The 19,018-nt window shown below is 35.8% G+C and overlaps 2 protein-coding genes across 3 annotated transcripts in view; one reads left to right on the top strand and one right to left on the bottom strand.

Annotated features, from left to right (window-relative positions):
• The window catches only part of LOC141427538 (RNA-binding motif protein, X-linked 2), a 219,289-nt gene that overhangs the window by 176,118 nt on the left and 24,153 nt on the right, over window positions 1–19,018 (bottom strand). The window lies entirely within an intron of this gene.
• Window positions 5,321–19,018, top strand: part of Fas1 (fasciclin 1 Fas1 domain-containing) — an 80,309-nt gene continuing 66,611 nt past the window's right edge. Inside the window, exon 1 of one of the 2 annotated variants that reach the window (XM_074087057.1) lies at window positions 5,321–5,657. In XM_074087057.1, coding sequence (XP_073943158.1) covers window positions 5,547–5,657 — 111 coding nt within the window. In that variant the 5' untranslated portion in view covers window positions 5,321–5,546. The remainder of the gene's footprint in view (window positions 5,658–19,018) is intronic. The other variant, XM_074087058.1, reaches the window with a different exon arrangement.

The following is a 19,018-nucleotide window of genomic DNA, read 5'->3' as shown; positions in this document are numbered from 1 at the left end:
TATTGTTTATCCCTAGGTACTCCATATCAATATAACAAGAGGTAAACTATCTTTGTTGATGTAAGTACTTTTAAGGAATATTAGGAATAGTATAGAGGTACATTTGGAAATACCGATTATAAGGACTACGCGCTACGGAACCCTAAAAAGCGAAAAAAATAACTGAAATCTGTTACTGACATTTATTAAAAACTATTTATGTAATGTGGTAAGTTAAGGCTATGTTACTTCTTTTCGTTGCTTTCAAAACTTCCTCCTTACAAACTCCCTCTTACAAACTGTAAGTTCTGTGTCTATTCATATACAATCCAGGCCACTCGGTTGTGGGAGTCCCTGCCGATAGAATTAAGGCGCGCAAAGTCCTTGCCTATCTCTAAACCTATGCTTAGGGAGCTTCAGTAGGAATGTTATAGTTAGGGGCTGTTTCACCATCCATTGATTAGTGGTAACTGACGGTTAAATGTGATGCCGTCTCCGTCTATTCGAACAAAACAAATAGAGACGGCATCACATTTAACCGTCAGTTAACACTAATCAATGGATGGTGAAACAGCCCCTTAGTCTATTTATATGCTACTGTGTATCTGGCTAGGTATTTATATTTTTTGTGATGTGGTTTTATATTATTAGTTTAGTATGGCTAGTTTGATGCATTTTTATTATTGCTTTCATCAGTTGTAAATTGTACAACCGCACCTGTTAAAATTAAAGTTTCCTGGTAAAAATCGATCTGAAGTGATGCGGCGGCCTATTGGAAAATGTTCATGTACCTGTGTTTTCTGTACTGCTTACCATGTTATGGTGTTCCAGAAAGAGTCATTGATTGTATTGTCTCCCAGATCAACAGTGGTTCAACTCAAAACAACGCACCATTTTAATTTAGACGTTCCAGAAGTTAAATTAAGTCTAAATTAAAACGAGTAATTATTAGGTATTTCGACTTAATTCGCTGTCGATCTACGAGTGCTAATTATCATACGTAACTAACTTATCTATGTATGTACGATGTACATTACTCGTAATATTATCATGTTCCAACGAAATGAGGTCCTATTTATACGACTCGCTGCCCTGCGGAGTTTACAACTTCACGATTCGTGTCAGACTTTATTCTTCAACGTTATTATTTTAATTAACGAAAACTCATCGTCTTTTCAGAAAGACAATTTGGTGGAAATAAACTTTAATTGTTTTTTACTTTTGTATTTTATGAACTTCAGTTTTAAAGGCTGAAATACGGTGTAAAGATAGCGTAGAGTGTTTTAAATACTCCGTGCTTGTATGAAGACTTCTCATAGTTTTATCTACTGTCTCTCAATAGGTACTTTCACGTATTTCATGAGTGAAGGTATCGTTCTTTGAGTATTTATTAAAAAAATAACAAAATATGACGATGATTGCCCAACTTTATGCAATTTATAAAAAACATAACATAATTGATGTAGCAGAATACTGAAAAATGCCGTGGGATAATACGTGTACGTACCTACTCAGGATTCAGAATATAACAAAAACATTTCTATAGGGAAACCTATACAGCATATCAATGATAGGTACTCGACGGAGCATTAAGTTTATTCGTATGTACAAGAGTTTTCAACTCTATTTATTATTCAAGGTCATGTACACCACAGCTCAGCAGTGTCTAGGTCAACTTTGGAACCTTTCGCCCGCTTAAACATAAAGGGTCTTTCATAGACGTCTGTTGCCGGAGCGTAACAGGACCGGCTTATGTATTATTCCTGTGCTAACTCTGCCACGGTTATGCGGCTAATGGACGACCTACCATAGACTAAATACAGTTATATTTCTATTTATATTTATATTATTTATTTATTTGCCAATCAAAAATTACAGAATTGCAGTAAAACCAATGCGTTGTAAAATTCAAATTATACTTACAATAAAAAACAAAAAAGACATTAAAAACAAAAAAAAAGTTATTTAGGGATTTTTATCCTTGCTTCCCTAAAGCGACGTAAGACGTAAGACCACGCCGTCTGGTCAGAAAACGGAGTGCAGGAACATCTGCTGGTGCTTAGCCGGCACTTGGAGTCTAAAAGAGCGAAAATTGTTGGCTCTATTAGACTCGAGCGGGCGGATAAAAACCTCGGCTCCCTTCAACCGACCCCGAGCTGGCTCGCGGATGTGCTCGAAGACCTTCTCTTCCGTCGTCTTCGTGTCCAACCGCGATAGGTAGATGTCCACCAACGGTACTGCAGCTTGTGCATAGTAACCAAAAGCTTATGTCATTTTAAACTATACTTAATATTTAATCTTAAAATTTAACATATGTATTATAGACTGTGATAAGCAATAAGATCTAACGGCATTATCTGTAAATTATTAAGAACTGTTACTTTTTGCCGGTATTATAAAAATAATTTCATTATTTACTTATTTTATTGACGACCGGATGGCGAAGTGGTTAGAGAACCTGACTACGAAGCTTGAGGTCCCGGGTTCGATTCCTGGCCGGGGTAGATATTTGTATGAATAATACGAATGTTTGTTCTCGGGTATTAAATGTTTAGTTGGTATTTAAGTATGTATTTATCTTTATAAGTATGTTTATCCGTTGCCTAGTATCCATATATAGTAACTTTACTTAGTTTGGGACTAAGTTAACGCATTCACTGCCACCTGACTCGACTTGACTGACCACAGGTGCCACCGACGCACATGTGCGTTCAAAGTGTATGAATAATTTTGACAGCGGCACTGGGGGAAAGTTCCAAAAACGCATATATGCGTCGGTGGCAGTGAATGAGTTAATTTGTGTCTATATAGTGTCCCATGATATTTATTTTATTTGACGTTATTATTGAGATTAAATTTTAAAACAAAAAAAGTGCTTGTTTAGAATTTAATTTCTAATACATACCTAATATAATATTATAATGTCACTCTATCTACAGAACCATATCAAAATTTCGATTTAATCCGACCACTGAAAGTGGGTAAAATTGGGCGAGCATAACTTAGATATTTACATTTGAAAATGGCAAGTCAAATAAAAGCTCGTTAAAATGCAGGTATATGGAAACCAGCAATAAGTAGGTAATTTAACATTTGATATTTTTAATGACTGAAAAGGTAGCTCGATATCAATGAAATGATCAAACTTTTAACAACATGTCCTAAAGGTATTGATCCACGTTTCTTTCTGGCAGTTAGGTACTTGATTTGTGACATTTAAATAACTTGTATATCTGGAGTCAGAAATCAACTACAAAATACCAGAAATCTGAAACTGTTTGTATTTATTACGTATGCGCATATTTTTCCGCACTGACCTGCTCAGATATGTATTATTTATTTACATTTTATGGTCACACTTCCCTAAATTAGTTCTGGCAAATTTTAAAACTTAATTGGCTTAGTATTAAATACGTAAAAAGTAGTACAGACACTGACTAAGAATCTGAATATCAAAAGACAATCATTGTATAGTTAGCATAATGAGATGATGAGACATTTGATTTAATAAAAATTCAGTGGATTCGCAGACAGGCCTTCTGATTGATTTGTAATTAGATCAATTATGAATGAACATGAGTCATTTTCGTTTGCGTGAGGTAGAGTAGTAGTTAATCTGACAGTCTATTTATCGGCGACTAATTTACGAAGATTTATTGCCATCGCCGTGAATTTCAAATGAATAGTTTCATGATTAGTTAGATTAAATAGATAGTATATTCAATTCAAGCGGTTGTATTTAATTATAGACGCAGTCTTTTGAAATTTTAAACGATTCTAACTTTTCCAGGACGATATGAAGATTTATTTACTAAGGTAAACGTAAGAATGCTGTCTTTGTCCAAATAGTAGCCATCTTTAATAAAGGTGACCGCAGGGGCCATCTATTGGGTAGGTATTACCGTGCGAAGCACTCGTGCACTCGGGGGTTTACTTTATGTTAGTTTTATTTCTGAATATAGATATATTGATGCTGAAGGGAGATGTAGCTACATAATTAATTTTGTTTAACACTGTTAACGCATAATAACCTACTGGTTTAACATATAGAATAGCGTGAAAGGTAAAATTAAAACATAGTACCTGAGTGACCGTGGTTTTCGGTGTTTTCAAAAAAAGTAAATCGTGTTATCTTTATAAAGACTAGATGTAGTTAGATCCATTTTTGCTATACCTACCCCGATAGCCGTTGAAATCGTAACAAGCGTCTTCAAGATTTCAAAACATCTAATTTTCGTCTACTTTTCGGCATAGGTAAAGGTAACGTTTTTTCCACTTCGTCAGACGCAAAAAATATATCCTCTGAGTCCTTTTTCACAAATTTAGTGCTTAAGACCTAGATGTGGTTGACCTGCTTTGTTACTTTGGATATTATTTTAAAATTCTTAGAATTCCTTATTCAATGAACAATTTGTACTTTATAAAGTACATTCGGCCGTTATTCTTAGTGTTAATTGGTCCGCGAGGACTCAGGAGGATAAATGTACAGTATTCTATTATTTTTATTCGTTACTAAAGTTGATAATGCTTCTGTCACTAATAAGTTAAATCCTGGCTACAAAACACAGCCTCAATTCTGCTATAATAGCAAGGGTTTGCGTTAGTAAAGTGTTACTAAGTATGGTATCTTTCGAACGTTTACCTTACTAACAACAAAGGGGATAAAAAGTCAGAGAAAGTTAAAGAGTCCACGCAATAGGGAACAATGGGCTATAATCGGTAGCCGTCACGTTCGAGGCAGGTAGAACCGTTCGAGCCTCTTAGGTAAAACACAGATTACAAGATACGGCACAACAATGCAGCAAAATGTTGCATCTGCAATTATTATCTGCTATTTAAACATTTTGATGCGGTAAAAAAGTGACAATTTAAACTTTACTGAATACGCAGCGAGGTTTATGTTTTATTTTATTTTATTTTATTAAGTTTTTAATTCACTTTAGTTGGGGTCAATAGCAAGCCGAATTTCGCCTAACGAATTTGAGCTGATTGAATTGACTTTACATTTGAAACGGATATTTAATTTGGATGACAATGACAATACAAGTAGGTAGATACATGTATTCAACAAAAAGTACCTGTCACGATCAGCAAAAAAAACTTGTAAGTACTTAATAAAAATTCAATTTTGACTAAAACTTATTAATTTTTTATTGTTTATCTAGTTACATTTAAAATGACTGTTTGTTCATGATCAATGAATTAAATTGACGTAACGTTTTAAGACAGCCTTGTGTTCCATCGCGCTCTAGTACGACGATAAGTAGGTACCTACCAGCAAACAGAGAATGCCAATTTTGAACTCACAACGGTCACATTAAGCTGACTGGAATGACCAGTCTGAGTATCTGCTACACTGGCACTAACGGCCGAGTGGGAGCAAGAGGGGAGCACACGCCGGCTGCGTCAACCGCGTCAACGCGTCAGTACCTCCCGCGCGAGTCTCCGGCACAAACCGAACGCCGCGCGCCCATCGCGCCAAACTTTAATGACACCGGCATCGCGAGTGTTAAACTGAAGTTTCAAAGTGACAGATCTGGATGATACCGTGATTTAAACGTACCAGAATGATGGGTGGACCTTTAGTGGTGTTGTTTGTGATGTGGGCCGGCTCAGTGGCAGCTGATAGGAAAATGACCATCGCTGAGAAACTTACGGAAGACGCGGACCTCTCGCAGGTAAGTCGAGTTTGATTCCGATAACTTGCTATGCTCGGAACTTTTTCGTGCGGAAAAACTACTAAGTTTTGTTTAAGTTGGTGTAGTTTACAAGACTGAAAGTTAATCATAAGCTCGTACTTGCCTAGTATCTAAGAAACTATGGAAAGAAGTTGTATTTTATTATGGGATACCTACCGGAAACAGATTAGAGAGTTTGTTGTTCCATGTCAGTCAACATTATAGGATTTTGATAGTAAGATAATAAGATGGGATACCTCAAGTGCCAGTAATTTCACCGGCTGTCTTATTCTCCACGCCGAAACACAACAGTGCAAGCACTACTGCTTCATGGCAGGATTAGCGAGCACGATGGTGGTAGCAAACAGGGCGGACCTTGCACAAGGTCTGCCGAAAAAAAATCTACGGTTGTTTTAGGAAATAAACCTACCTTAACCTTTTTTACAAATTAATCAAATGTTCTGATAGCTTTCGTTCGTTCGGTCGTTTGTTCGAGCCGCACCCGTTATTTTGCATTGAAAATGGCATATGGTTTGGTTTATCTATTATTATAATGTCTAAGCTTGATTTAACCAGAGATTGGAAAATACTAGTACCTATTTGAAATGCAAAATACAAAAAATCCTATTTCCATTTTGTATTCAAATACTTTTTTTAGAAAAGCATTTTCTATTTTATTTGAAATACTTTTAAGGACATTTTTTGTATTTGCAAAATGCAAAATACTTTTTGATAAGTTTAGTCAACAACAATACCATTCCTGACTTATTGTGTGTTTGTGTTCCATCTACTTTCCTCGCACATCTCTGGAGGAAACGCAGCCTAATCCGCTTGGCTGATTTTGGTGAAAAGGACATAAAATATGTTACTTTTATGCTGGAATAATAATTTATTACTAGCTGTTGCCCGCGACTCCGTCCGCGTAGAAGTATGAAGAATAATTTACGTCCTATTTTCAGACGTACCTATTATAAAATAAAAGGAATATCTGTCTTGCTCCTCCGCCAAGTAGTGAGGCCAAGTCGTGCGAAACAGCTACGTTTGAATTGGAAAAAATGTTTTTTCATGCAATTTAACCCCTCCTCATAAAAAACGTTACTCACTACTTGGCGGAGGAGCAAGACAGATATTCCATTTATTTTAACATGGACCTCCGCAAAGTAACGCCTGAATCTATACAGTATCTACCTATTATACACAAAAAAAAACATAAAAATCGGTCAAGCCGTTTCGGAGGAGTTTTGGTCTCAAACACTGTGGCACGATAACTTCAATATACTTACAACGCGGACAAAAATCACGGGCAGAAAGCTAGTGAATAATAAATAAAGGACACTTATCCTACTAATATTATAAATGCTATTTACTTATAACATTTGGTATGGTTGTTTTGTATGCAACGTCAACAAGATGTAATTTTCGGGAATTCCCACGGAAAATTTTGTTTGTTACCTACTTCTTCACGCTAGAATGGCTGGACGGATTTGAATGAAATTTTGGTATGTGGGTAGCTGGACGTCTGGATTAACACATAGGCTACTTTTACGCGAGCAAACTAGTTTCATATAAAAGTATTTTATTTGAATAAAGTATTTTGAAAATACCTATTTTCTATTTTCTATTCAAAATACTAAAAGTAAAAGTATTTTGTATTTTGCATTTCAAATAGCAAAATTAGAAAACCATTTGCATTTTGTATTTAAATACCTTTTAAAACCATTTCGCACATGTCTGGATTTAACCTACAGCATGGATCATTAATGTCAAGTTCGCTGTTATTTAATTAATTAATAACTGAGATTAAATCTATGAGTAACCTCTATAACACACAGTTCATTATGCTCTTTAAGTCAGTGATGAAAGGGGTTGTTTTCCCATATCATATGTCACGGCATAAAATTACATAATTAAGCAGCTGTGTATAACAATTGCAAATATGATTTGTTTCCGACCATCTGGCTCCTGGTGTTCGCGCCATGAGTCATTATGTTACCGTACCTACTATGACTTATGTATAAAAGAAAGGAACGAAAACATAAAGCAGTAGGGCTACTACGAAATTCGAAAATCGAAGTTCGTATCGTACCGTCCCTCTCACTCTCGTATTAAATAATACAAGCGTCAGCGGGACGGTACGATACGAACTTCGATTTTCGAGTTTCGTAGTAGCCCAGCAGGTTCTCGCACTTCGCACAGTAAGAGTCGAGTCACGGATTTCGTAGTAAACATGCAGCATAAACTAACAGACGTCTTACGTACGATCAGCTTAAAAAGAATACTGCCTGTTTGAAGGTGCTATCAAACCGAATGAATCGTGAACCACTGAAGTACCATTTCACAGAGAAAATCGCATCATCGCAATATCGCATTGCTTGACAAAGGAATTAATTATGAAACTTATGGTGAGAACATTCTAGGGTAGGCCAGGAGTTATAAGGTTTGATAGAAGTTACATCTATCAAGTTTAGTCCGCTCTCTCGGCAATGATGATCTTTCCAAACGGTGGTATAAAAAATTACACGTAAAACAGCCCTAGGTTATACTAAATGTTTCAATTTTGATTTTATATCTACATCTTCACCTTTCGCTTAACCTTTGAATTGACTTTTGTACTCGCAGGTCATTTTTCGGGAAATTGTCTTTATTACCGAACCGACCAGTCTCCTATTTTATAAACTTGACGTGACTCTACAATTGGAGACAGGTGGCTTCTGATTGACTTAAGGAATTCTGTTTCAAACCGGGCGAATATTAGCTTCGAAATTTAGACTCAATTGTCAATGTTACCTGTCGCCCTTTATCGTTTATAAAGTGGAGCTTGATGCGGAGCGATAAACAATAAGCAATCCATAAATCATGCAATGTAAACAGACACATAGGGCTCTAGTTTAGTTATTCGCAAATCAATAAGAATTGCGAAACTAAAGTGGCAGTGGGCGGGGCACATTGCTCGCAGGACGGATGGCTGATGGGGCCTGAAGGTTCTCGAATGGCGTCCGCGGACCGGGAGACGAGCTGTCGGTAGGCCTCCAACAAGATGGAGCGACGACTTGGTTAAGATCGCGGGATCGCGGTGGATGCGGAAAGCACAAGACCGGTCTGAGTGGAGAGCCTTGGGGGAGGCCTATGTCCAGCAGTGGACGTCTTTCGGCTGACATGATGAATCAATAAGAATGGCTTGTGCATTAGACCTACAAAGGTACATTTACCTACTTGCTCAGGCATTTTAGCCATCATTCGTTGGTCACCGAATAATTAAAAGAAATAATTATTGGATTTTAATATCAAAAATATAGTTACGATTTCGTCAAAACTACCATATCCAGTTACATTGTTAGTTTAAAAGGTATTGTCTTGTCACTCCATGTTTACGAGGTGATTGACCTACATTACAGTACCCTTAGTGTAAGATTTCGGTTACAAAATACGTCTCGATCGCGTTCGCGTTAAAATCTCAATTTGTATGGAAACACGAACGGCGCCTCTAGCGGAACGTTTGCGACGTATTTTGTAACCGAAAACTTACACTAAGGGTACAGTTTAGCCTGATTGCAGGAATATTGTTCCGCGCAATCTATAGAAAACTTTCCTTGCTAATGCTTGGCACTTTCACTCTCGTTATCTGCTTCGGTAACGGGGCCACGGATTTAAAAACAAATTTATGGGATTACGCACGTTGAAAGCTTTTTTGAGAGTAGGTAACAACTCTTACCTATGTTTTTACACTTACAATACTGTTTTTGCATAAATGATAAAAACCGTGACCACTTAAAAAAAATACCATGATAATATCGGCGTAATGTAACTCATTTGCGTAAAAGACTACCATGCGTAGGTAAGTAGTAGGTTTTCCTGTTTTGTTTAGCAAATTTTGCCCAAATCTTTTTTAAAAAGGTTAGCCCGCCCACTAAACTACGTAAACTTCTCGTATAAATGTCACCGCATTTTATTCAATCTTAATACAGGTCAATTTACATTGAAACAACACAAGGTACCTAAGATAAAATGCTGCCATTGATCTGTAAAAAATTGGAACGAAAAGTCGCTAAGAACAACGAATATACATATAATTCTTCTTTATATATATTTTTTTGTTTTTTACATCCCAACGTATGTAACTACCCATGTTATTCTTGGGCGAGAAAAATAGACAAAAAACTCCCACTCACTTGTACATAGTAACGAATATTTTCCTCGTAATTATTTTGATAGAATAAGCTTAATCATAGGAATACACTAAGATTTGTTTGTGGTCACACTGGTGGTCACGAAAATACTATTCAATGTCATTGTTTTACCGCCACTGCAATGCCGTGAGTCGCATCGCAACGCAACTATGCATGGTTGGAGCCTTGAAACCTGTCTTTGAATGCACAACAGCAATTCTCGGATGATTGCCCTGTATATCAGAGCTATCGAAGCACTCATGTGGCCAGAACTATGACACCTTCAGTCTCCTTAACGAAGGAATTCCAAACAAACGGTTCATGGTAATCAATGAAAGATACGACAAATTGAGATACAACATCAAAACTCCCTTTGTCCGCATTGATTACTGTTTCACTTAATCGAGCATCTGGAGCACTGCAGCTGTCTGTTACTTGGGTCAAATTAATCTTGAACTCAAGATCTCCGGCCCTTGTAAGACTACTAAAGCTTACTGTCTGTTGAAGCGTTTTTGATATCGGCAGGCAGGCTAGAGTGACTAACGTCGATAGCAATGTTTTTTTCATTACTTATTGTTTGTGAGCAGTCTAATAAAATGTGCTTTTAATTAAATATTGCTTAGAAATATAACCCTTCAGGCCAATGCTGTATTGTAGTGTTTTTCATACGTAGCCCGGTTTTGATGAAAACGTAGTCTGAATGTTGTGCATGTGACAAGTTGACAAATAACCTATAACCCATGAATGTAGTTGCTGTTAGTGTCGGATGCAATGGTCTACTATAATGGTTTTTTTCTCAGAAATACTCAAATTTAATAGACTATTCCAGGGCTTTGGCATAGCGTACTTTTTTTAATCTAGTCAATGTCTTCCTCCCTTTTATCGATTCTTTTGCAGCTAATTATCGTAAAGTTTTTATAAGTGCGCAAACAAGATGTTACTATAAGAACAAAACAAAGATGGCAAGTTTAACTTCTTCTTAAAAGTTACCCACCATCAAGGAAGAAAAAGAACAACAAAGTTCCTGCAGGCCTTGGTTACATAATTGAACATAGCGTCTCAAACGGTTGCATCCGTTTATGTTTTAACTTGCGAGTTGTGGTTGTGGTCCAACTTTACTACAAACTTTCTTTGCTCAGATACAAGCACCGTCTCTTCCGAGCTTTTGTTTCTACTTGGGTTGGTTATCTTGGTATTTTATATTATCAACAGATTCTGATAAAAATAATAATAATTTGATAATGGTTCTATTGGAAATACAAATTAAACTGAAATAAGGCAATCATCCGTTACATTACGAAGATGATGGTTGCGAATGTTAAAAAGGGGAAGCAGGATCGGGGTAATCGGGCCACCGCAGATACTTACACTCAACGGTGCATGGAGTCGTAATGGGTTAGAAGAAATTACGACATTAACGTAACAACAAATTCTGCTCCAGGGATTCTGATGGGTCTCATTTAATTTTAAACGATGAAAACATTGTGCTTTCACTCAAAATTTGTAGAATTAGGAATTTTGTGTCAATAACGAAATAACGTTTTTAAAGCAAAATAGTACAGATTGGACATATATTCAGATATATATACGTATAGGTTGGATGTAGGTACTTACCTTTAGGGGCTACTTAGTACTTAGGCTACCTAGGCTGCGATTACTCTTAATAACCCACAAAAGGGGTCCAGATTGCCTCGCATAAAATAGATCCTCCGCTTTTTTATTTTTCTACCGATTTGTGTTCATAGTCATCACTTGTTAAAAAAAAAAATCTCAATTTTTTGGGTCATAATATTTTATGACTACCATCGCAACTCATAACAAACAGTTGTCATAATTTTTTTATGAATAATTTCATTACTAAGAACATATTTGAATTCATAATACCTATTGTTTGTCAGAAATTTCTTGCTCATAACTTGGTCATACATAACAGACAGTCTTTTTTTAATAAGGTCGTATACAAACAGTTATTACAAGCTCATATTTTTTTATTTATAATCTCAATAATAAGAAGATACTTACTTGAACTCATGTTGTTTTAACGCAAAATTTAAACAAGCATGTAAATAAGCAATCTAATAAAACATTTTGGCTGATGTTTTCTCACTAACGATTTGTCTAACTAATTGAACTATGGGACAAGGTCGACGGAGCTCCGCATTGCGGAGCTCCTTTTCCGCGTAGTTGAGGCGCTTCGCGCCTTGACACAATTCTAACCTAACGTAACCTAATTTTTTAATTCGAATAGCTATATACCTAACACACTTATTGTTAAAAAGATATATAAATAGTAAGTAGGTACTACAAAAATAAGTATAACTACTAACATTATGAATTTTAATAATGCGGATAAACAACATTTATTAATAATAAAATATGACAATTAATAGTAGTACAAAAAAGTTCTATGATTATTGATATTATGACTATGAGCTACAACGATTCGGGATTGCGACCGTTAGTAGCAATACTAATTATGACTAATGATATTTATGATGGAAAATTGTATGACAAACATTTTCGGACTTCCAATAATAGGACTTAAAAAAATCTGCGAGTTTTGGCGCCCTTAAAGGGATAATTCGATACATCTGTTCGTCATCGCGATCATGACGCTAACACATTTGCCAAAATCCTACACATATAATAAATGGGAAAGTTTGTTTGGTAATCCTAACTACATCCCATAGAAAATGTGGCTATTTTTTTTTACAAATTATTGAATTATTGACTAAAGTAGATTTAAATTAATAGTCTATACATGCACATCTAAGCGGTGGAAATTATAAAACAAATAACTGAACAAAAAATAAAAATTATCTCCTTGGACCAGCGAGAAGTTCTCATCTTACTCTCTTCCTGTAAGAGGTAATTACTTCACGACAACGGATCCCTTCGGCGATCAACGGCCAGTTAAATTTCATTTGAGCTTCCTTTTATAAAGGTTATGACTTATGGGTGTCAGATTACCTTATGTCGAAATTATGAGGGCCCTGAGCGAAGAAATAAAGTGACACAAATGAATGGCTATTTAAAATAAATCGAAGTTCCTGTCATTATCTCTTCGTGGTTTTAACAATCTTCAAATAAAACAGTTGTTAAATACGTTTTAAGAAGTGAGATTTCTAAATAAAATTCTTTGTTCAGTGGAGTTCTTATACTTCTGAGCAAAAATTCAACCAAAAATATCTGAACACGCTTCTTCGCTGTCAACAATAGAGTAGATCTTTACTCAAAGGTGTAAAAATTCGACTGTAGGTACATTACCATACTAAATAGGTGCTTGGCGCAATTTAATGTTACCTTTTCCAATGTTGACAGCAGGTAACGTATCTTGTTGAAACAAAAGGTAGCTAACATTTAAAAACTCGTTATTAAATTTTTTGCATGCATCAACCAAACGGAACATTTCTCGTCAAAGTAGAAGTATTTTAATAAATTGTCTGGGCTCAGAATACGACCATGAACAGGTATGCTCGCATTAAATAATTCTTTTTGGGGATGGCAGAGGGCTAGGAATGATCCAAAGGGATTAACTTAAAAAAGGATTGCCATTTATGAAGTTGGTTTATTCGCATTAACTTTGTTGCTATACATTTTTTACATATTTTGAACGCGAAGCACACACCTAAATATGTAAGCAATTTTTGATTCAATCTTGCTCGCAAACGTTCGCTTTTTGCTACGGGATGATTTATAATTGATTGTTGCCATATTAAGATCCCGAAAAATGTATTTTCAATAAAAGAAAAAAAATATTAGCAGATTTTTTTTATGCAAAACAAACACTTGATTGCCAAACTCTTGAAAAAGATCTTCCAGAAAGATCGAAACTAGTCGGACCGTTCCTAACATATAATCGTAAGTTGAACCGTTTAAGTCTGTTCTTTTGTTAAATCTGATTTAGATTTCGACAGCTTGCCGCAAACTGCAAATACATTTGTTAAAACAAGTGAAATTAATTACCGTAAATACGAGTAACACTACGGTTACTTCACGTATGTAACACTGCTCTAATGTATCGTCGGTTACATATGTAACAATCACATTTTCCGAATGTATTTTAAATCTCATATTTTTCTTTGCGTGGTTTCAGATGAGGATGGAGTAATTGGAATTGAATGAAGTAGGAAATTACAATGGTTTTAATGTGAAATGCTTCGAGCAACGGTAGCGACCGCATGATAGGAGCGTAATGAAAATATAGAGAGCTTAAGATGCTCGTGTACATCTTTCATTAGGCCAAGTTAAAAGTGAAAATGTGCTACACATTTATATCATACTCTTTCGTCATCATCATCATTTCAGCCGAAAGACGTCCACTGCTGCTGCTATTCTTTCGTAGTCTAAGTAAAATACTGCGTTTTATTTTGAAGTCCAATAATTACAATTTTTCAGGGGTAAACGTTAACGAACTATTAGGATCACTCATATAATCAGAAACAAAAATGTTATACTGTCCAATTATCTTTTATTTAGATGAGAATCATAGTTTTAGAAGTCATGAACACCAAGTATAGTGGGACCATTGTATGAGTGAGTATCGTTTAATTGAAGTCAAGATTAACTGGTCACTCCTTTGGATTTTTTTAATACCGCAAAAAATAATATATAAAATATCTTTGGGTCATTAAAAAGGTTGAACAATAAACGTATAATTTATTATAAATGTTATTAAACCTTTAAAATGATTTTATTAAGATTTAGATTTTCATTCAATTTCACAAATATTTATTCCAACTGTAGAGACAGTATACGGAATTCTTTTATAAAAAAAAAACAAGAGAAGCGGCTTTCATGCAACAAGGTTGCATACTTTCTTAAAAGATCGGGAAAATTTACATTTTGGAAATATTTCGTTGTCATGTAATTTTTTAGGTATCGATATATTTTTAATACCATAAATTTAATTTAAGATTGTAATCAACACATTTGATCCTATCTCTCGCTTTTTTCGTGTTGAAGTGAAAGTGACAGATCAAAGTGAAGTTCAAATATTTGGAATTCTGTACTCAGCATTTAAAAAAAATAATTAAAAAGTTACTTTGTCTCACGGAGTGAGCAAAATGCGATTTTGCTCACTGATTTCTCATAGCAAAACCTGCCTGTTTGAGGTGCTGAGGTGAAAATTTAATTTTCCACTTTATGAGATTTTGGCATAGATCAGGACTTGAACACTTCTAAATTAAAAATAGAAGTCCTTGTCGCATACTTAACCTTAATTTACCAATTTTTCGTACATATTTTTGCGTATAGACCACATTTCAACACGATGGAATGATTGAATAAAAACGTAAGTGTACTTCCTGTTCTACCTTGAAACAACTTGAGTCACACTTGTTCCCAATGTAAAGTCTGATGTAACTATTACGTGCTTAGAAAGATTGAATAAATAAACGCGCGTTATTGCGATAAATCACCAAATGTTTCCTGTTATCGTTTCCTGCGCTCCTGGAGGTGACGAAGTATCATTTGGCGGGGAATTTAATAAAGGCGATGGATGCGGGCGCGCGACTGCCGCTGCTGTCACTTGTGTATTCTGGTCCCATCTTGTCACTCAAGCGCAGGCTTTAGGGTACTAAGTATATTCTTCACCTGACTACTTGATAATATACTCTTATACGACAGAGGAATTTTACAAATACGCATAAGTGTTTATAACTATTTTAAGTTCTGTCAAATAAAATTAACGTCGTTTTTAACCTCTTCTGAAAAGCCGACTATGCTCGTAAGTAGGATTATTTCACACAAATTTAAAGTATCTACATTTTGTCAAGAATAAAGTCTTAACGCGTTTGATATTTGAACATTTTTAAGCAGTGGATGCCCAGAGACATGTAATAGAAATAAATAAAAATAATATGTAATTTATCTTTAAATTAAGAAGATTTAAGCAAGCAGTTTAAAAATAAAAGAGGATTTTATGGCGAAGAATCTGCTTTTTTTCACTACCTTAATTCTGTCACATAAAAGCGCCAATAGTTGTTTAAGTGTTTCCTAGCAACATTAAAGAAATCAATCCCTATCTTAGTGTAAAATAAATAAAAGTTATTGGCCCGCTTCGAGTATTCATAATGGAAATGAAAAGGCCAGGTTCCTTTTTACTTCCTCGGGTTTTATTTGGCATAGATTGCGGAGTTTCGTTCAAATAAGCCAGCAGCACTGCACAAAGTCTTCCTTATTACTGGATACTTTTGACTAGGCATTTGGGTTTTCAATAATTACTACGATACGAAACTTTGACCGGCGCTGCTTGTTCTCTGTAGGAATTTCTTGCTACCTGCTTGTTCTTTGTTAAATGAAGAGGCACTTAAGTCGTTCTGTAGAAACTAAACAAAAATAAGCGACGTTTTATCTTTTGTAGGTTTTCGTAGACAAACAAGAAACCCTTGTCTTGTTGTTTCGCCATGTGCGGCCATCTGCGTGTCGGCCGGTCCGTCTGTCCACCAATTAACTTAGTAACTGTTAATGTTAATGCTACAAAACTATAATTTTGTTGGGTTTATGTACATATAATGTAGGTAGATATATTAATATGCACATAAAGTAGTACAACCGGTGGATGCATGATGTGTCGAGTTGTCGTTCTAACTAAAATTCTTCTCTTTGATAAAATCCAACATATGATATAATATGACAGCGAGCTAAAACTTGCGATGGCCATTTAGGATTTTTGCTTTTATTATCTATGCCAAGACAAATAGAGGTCTGAGGTCCTGATGTAAAATCACTCTCTTTACCACTTCAGTGGATGTCAGACGGTGGCCGCGTTACTGGATCAAAGCGCAGCTTAGGTCGTCCTAACCGCATATTTGCTGACACAAGCTTACTGCCTACCGCTGTAATACGCCGTCGCTTATAAGTTAGTTATGTGGCATAATCTCAGCTTTGTACAGCGTGATTGCTTCGGTACGCCTACTCAAACTAAATCCCGGGGAATTTATACTCATTTAGATTTCCAGCGTTTCGTTAGCGATGTTCTTTTGTGTAAAATTTTGCAAACATATTCTTACCCGCTGGTCCCGACGCCAAGCAGCAGTGTGCGCTGCTGTGTTCCGATGAGGAGGCTCAATCTACGAAATTATGGACACATGACGCATATTAGGGCACATTTTAAATGTTAGCCAACAAGCCCAATTTAAAAAAAATATATCAGAGAAATATGCTTCTGTTCAGAACTTGATTTTGCTTTTAGTATTTTCTTACAAAGTTTTTCATACAACGATAAAGAAGCAGTAGTGTGGGTCCCGCTGTGATTGATTACTGGTCCCAAAAAACCTTTTAAGTTCCTAAAGGAGTTTCAGTGACATCGTTAAAGGACACCTTTCCTCGTGTTTGCATGCGTCTTTTCAGTAGGTACTGAAATTCAGAAAGCTCTCAGCTTGTATGGCAAATAGCCTACTAATAGAAAGGTTGTGTGGGTAACGTAAGTGCGTGAACGCGCGTGTTTGTATGTGTTTGGTACTCTTTCACGTTAACGGCTAACGGCATACCTATGCATGTAAAATCCTGAAATCTCAACCGTTATATCTATATACAGACATGAAATTTTGCACAGGTGTTCATCATAATTATGCCATAAGTAGGTTAAAATTCATAAAGGATTTTTCTGGGATACACGAGCAAGTAACTAAGTAACTAAAGAACCCCGCGAGCGAAGCCGCGGATGAATGCCAGTAAGTTGTAAATGTTACCTGAAGCCACTTGTATACGGTATTCCGTGGCCCCTTTTATGTGTTCTATCCAAAACATTTTAATTTAATATGACGTGGGTTAAGTTGCTCGCGGCATTTTTAAAGCATCAAATAAAATGCTCGTCCCGCACTTGACAGTGATGCGGGTGTCAACCGATACTCTGGATTCTCATTTGCTTTGTGATTTATTCTGCCCGAACTTTTAATCGTTTTTAATCGAACTTTACGGAGTACGGTTGATCTATTGAGTGTAGGATTTATTCAAAGGTTTCGATTGGATTTGAATAGATTTAGCTACCTATTTGCTCGGACGGAACAAAAGTGGTTTTTGCCCTGCGTTTTAGTTTCTGCCACCTACTTTGACGTATATGACCTATTAGTTTTTGTATTAAAAATATTCCAATGGATGGCTTCGATAAGAAAGCCTATTGTCTACCTCGCATTTTATCTCTGTATTAAATTATTGTACTGATTTTTGGTGTGCAAAAAGAATACTTGCATTGTATTGTTTTTAGCATGCTAAAAATTAAAACAAAAGTAGGTATCACGTTTTTATTTTTTTATTCGAAAATAGTGAAACTTTATTTGATAAGTTAGAACTGAAATAAAACCACTTTAACCAGATTATATCGCGTGAATGAACAGAAATTTATGACTCTACATTTCACAGCGATGTTACGTCCCTTTTACGTTCATGACATTACAATCATGGATTTGACTGAATATGTCTAGATTAGGTACATATCTACAGATTTTCTCACAAGTGTTAAACAAAATCGACGCCGCTTTAAATACTTATACAACGTCTTCGGCTTAATGGGATCTGAGCACCTACATGCGAGCGACAAACGAATGGAATCCAATAACGTTTAGTTAGCATTCCGGAGGCGCATAACATGTTCGTGTCACGTCAGTCGCAGGCAGGTTGAGGGTCCCTTTATATTCACCAGAGTAAACCGACATCGAGATGTGAGCTCTTTATATCCACCATATCCCTAACATATATGATTATTTCGATTTCCAGACTCGGTATTTCGAGTAGAAACGGTATCTAATCTACTTAATATATTGACATGTATTCGCAAGTCAAAGGAGTGTTAATAAAGGAGTTTAGTATTAATGAGTTCTTCGGGACCATGACGAGCCAGACTGAAGTAAAAGCCCGCGTGACTATCAACTTAGTTTAATTGTTGCCTTTACAATCTTTGTTTCAAACAAAGTATAATTGAATAGGTTTTTGTCACTGAACTTGCCGTGGCCGCCACAGTATTGATGTTTTCGAAAGCAATTAATATTTCTATATATTCGAGGTACCACAAGGACTCAAGGTGGACAAAGATTTCTTTGATATCTTTTATGAAAAAATTAAAGTAACTTTTTACAAAAAGCAAAGCTCCGCGCTCCAATCTGTGTAGTTAGAGCATTCTCGACTTTTAATAGGCACAATCGGTTCACGGTCATTAATAAAACAATGTACCTGCTTCCAAATGGTTATATTATG

Source organism: Choristoneura fumiferana, chromosome 4 (assembly GCF_025370935.1).
Source record: "Choristoneura fumiferana chromosome 4, NRCan_CFum_1, whole genome shotgun sequence".
Lineage (NCBI taxonomy): Eukaryota > Metazoa > Arthropoda > Insecta > Lepidoptera > Tortricidae > Choristoneura > Choristoneura fumiferana.
Note: the sequence above shows the minus strand (reverse complement) of the source record. Positions and strands in the feature narration are given on the sequence as shown.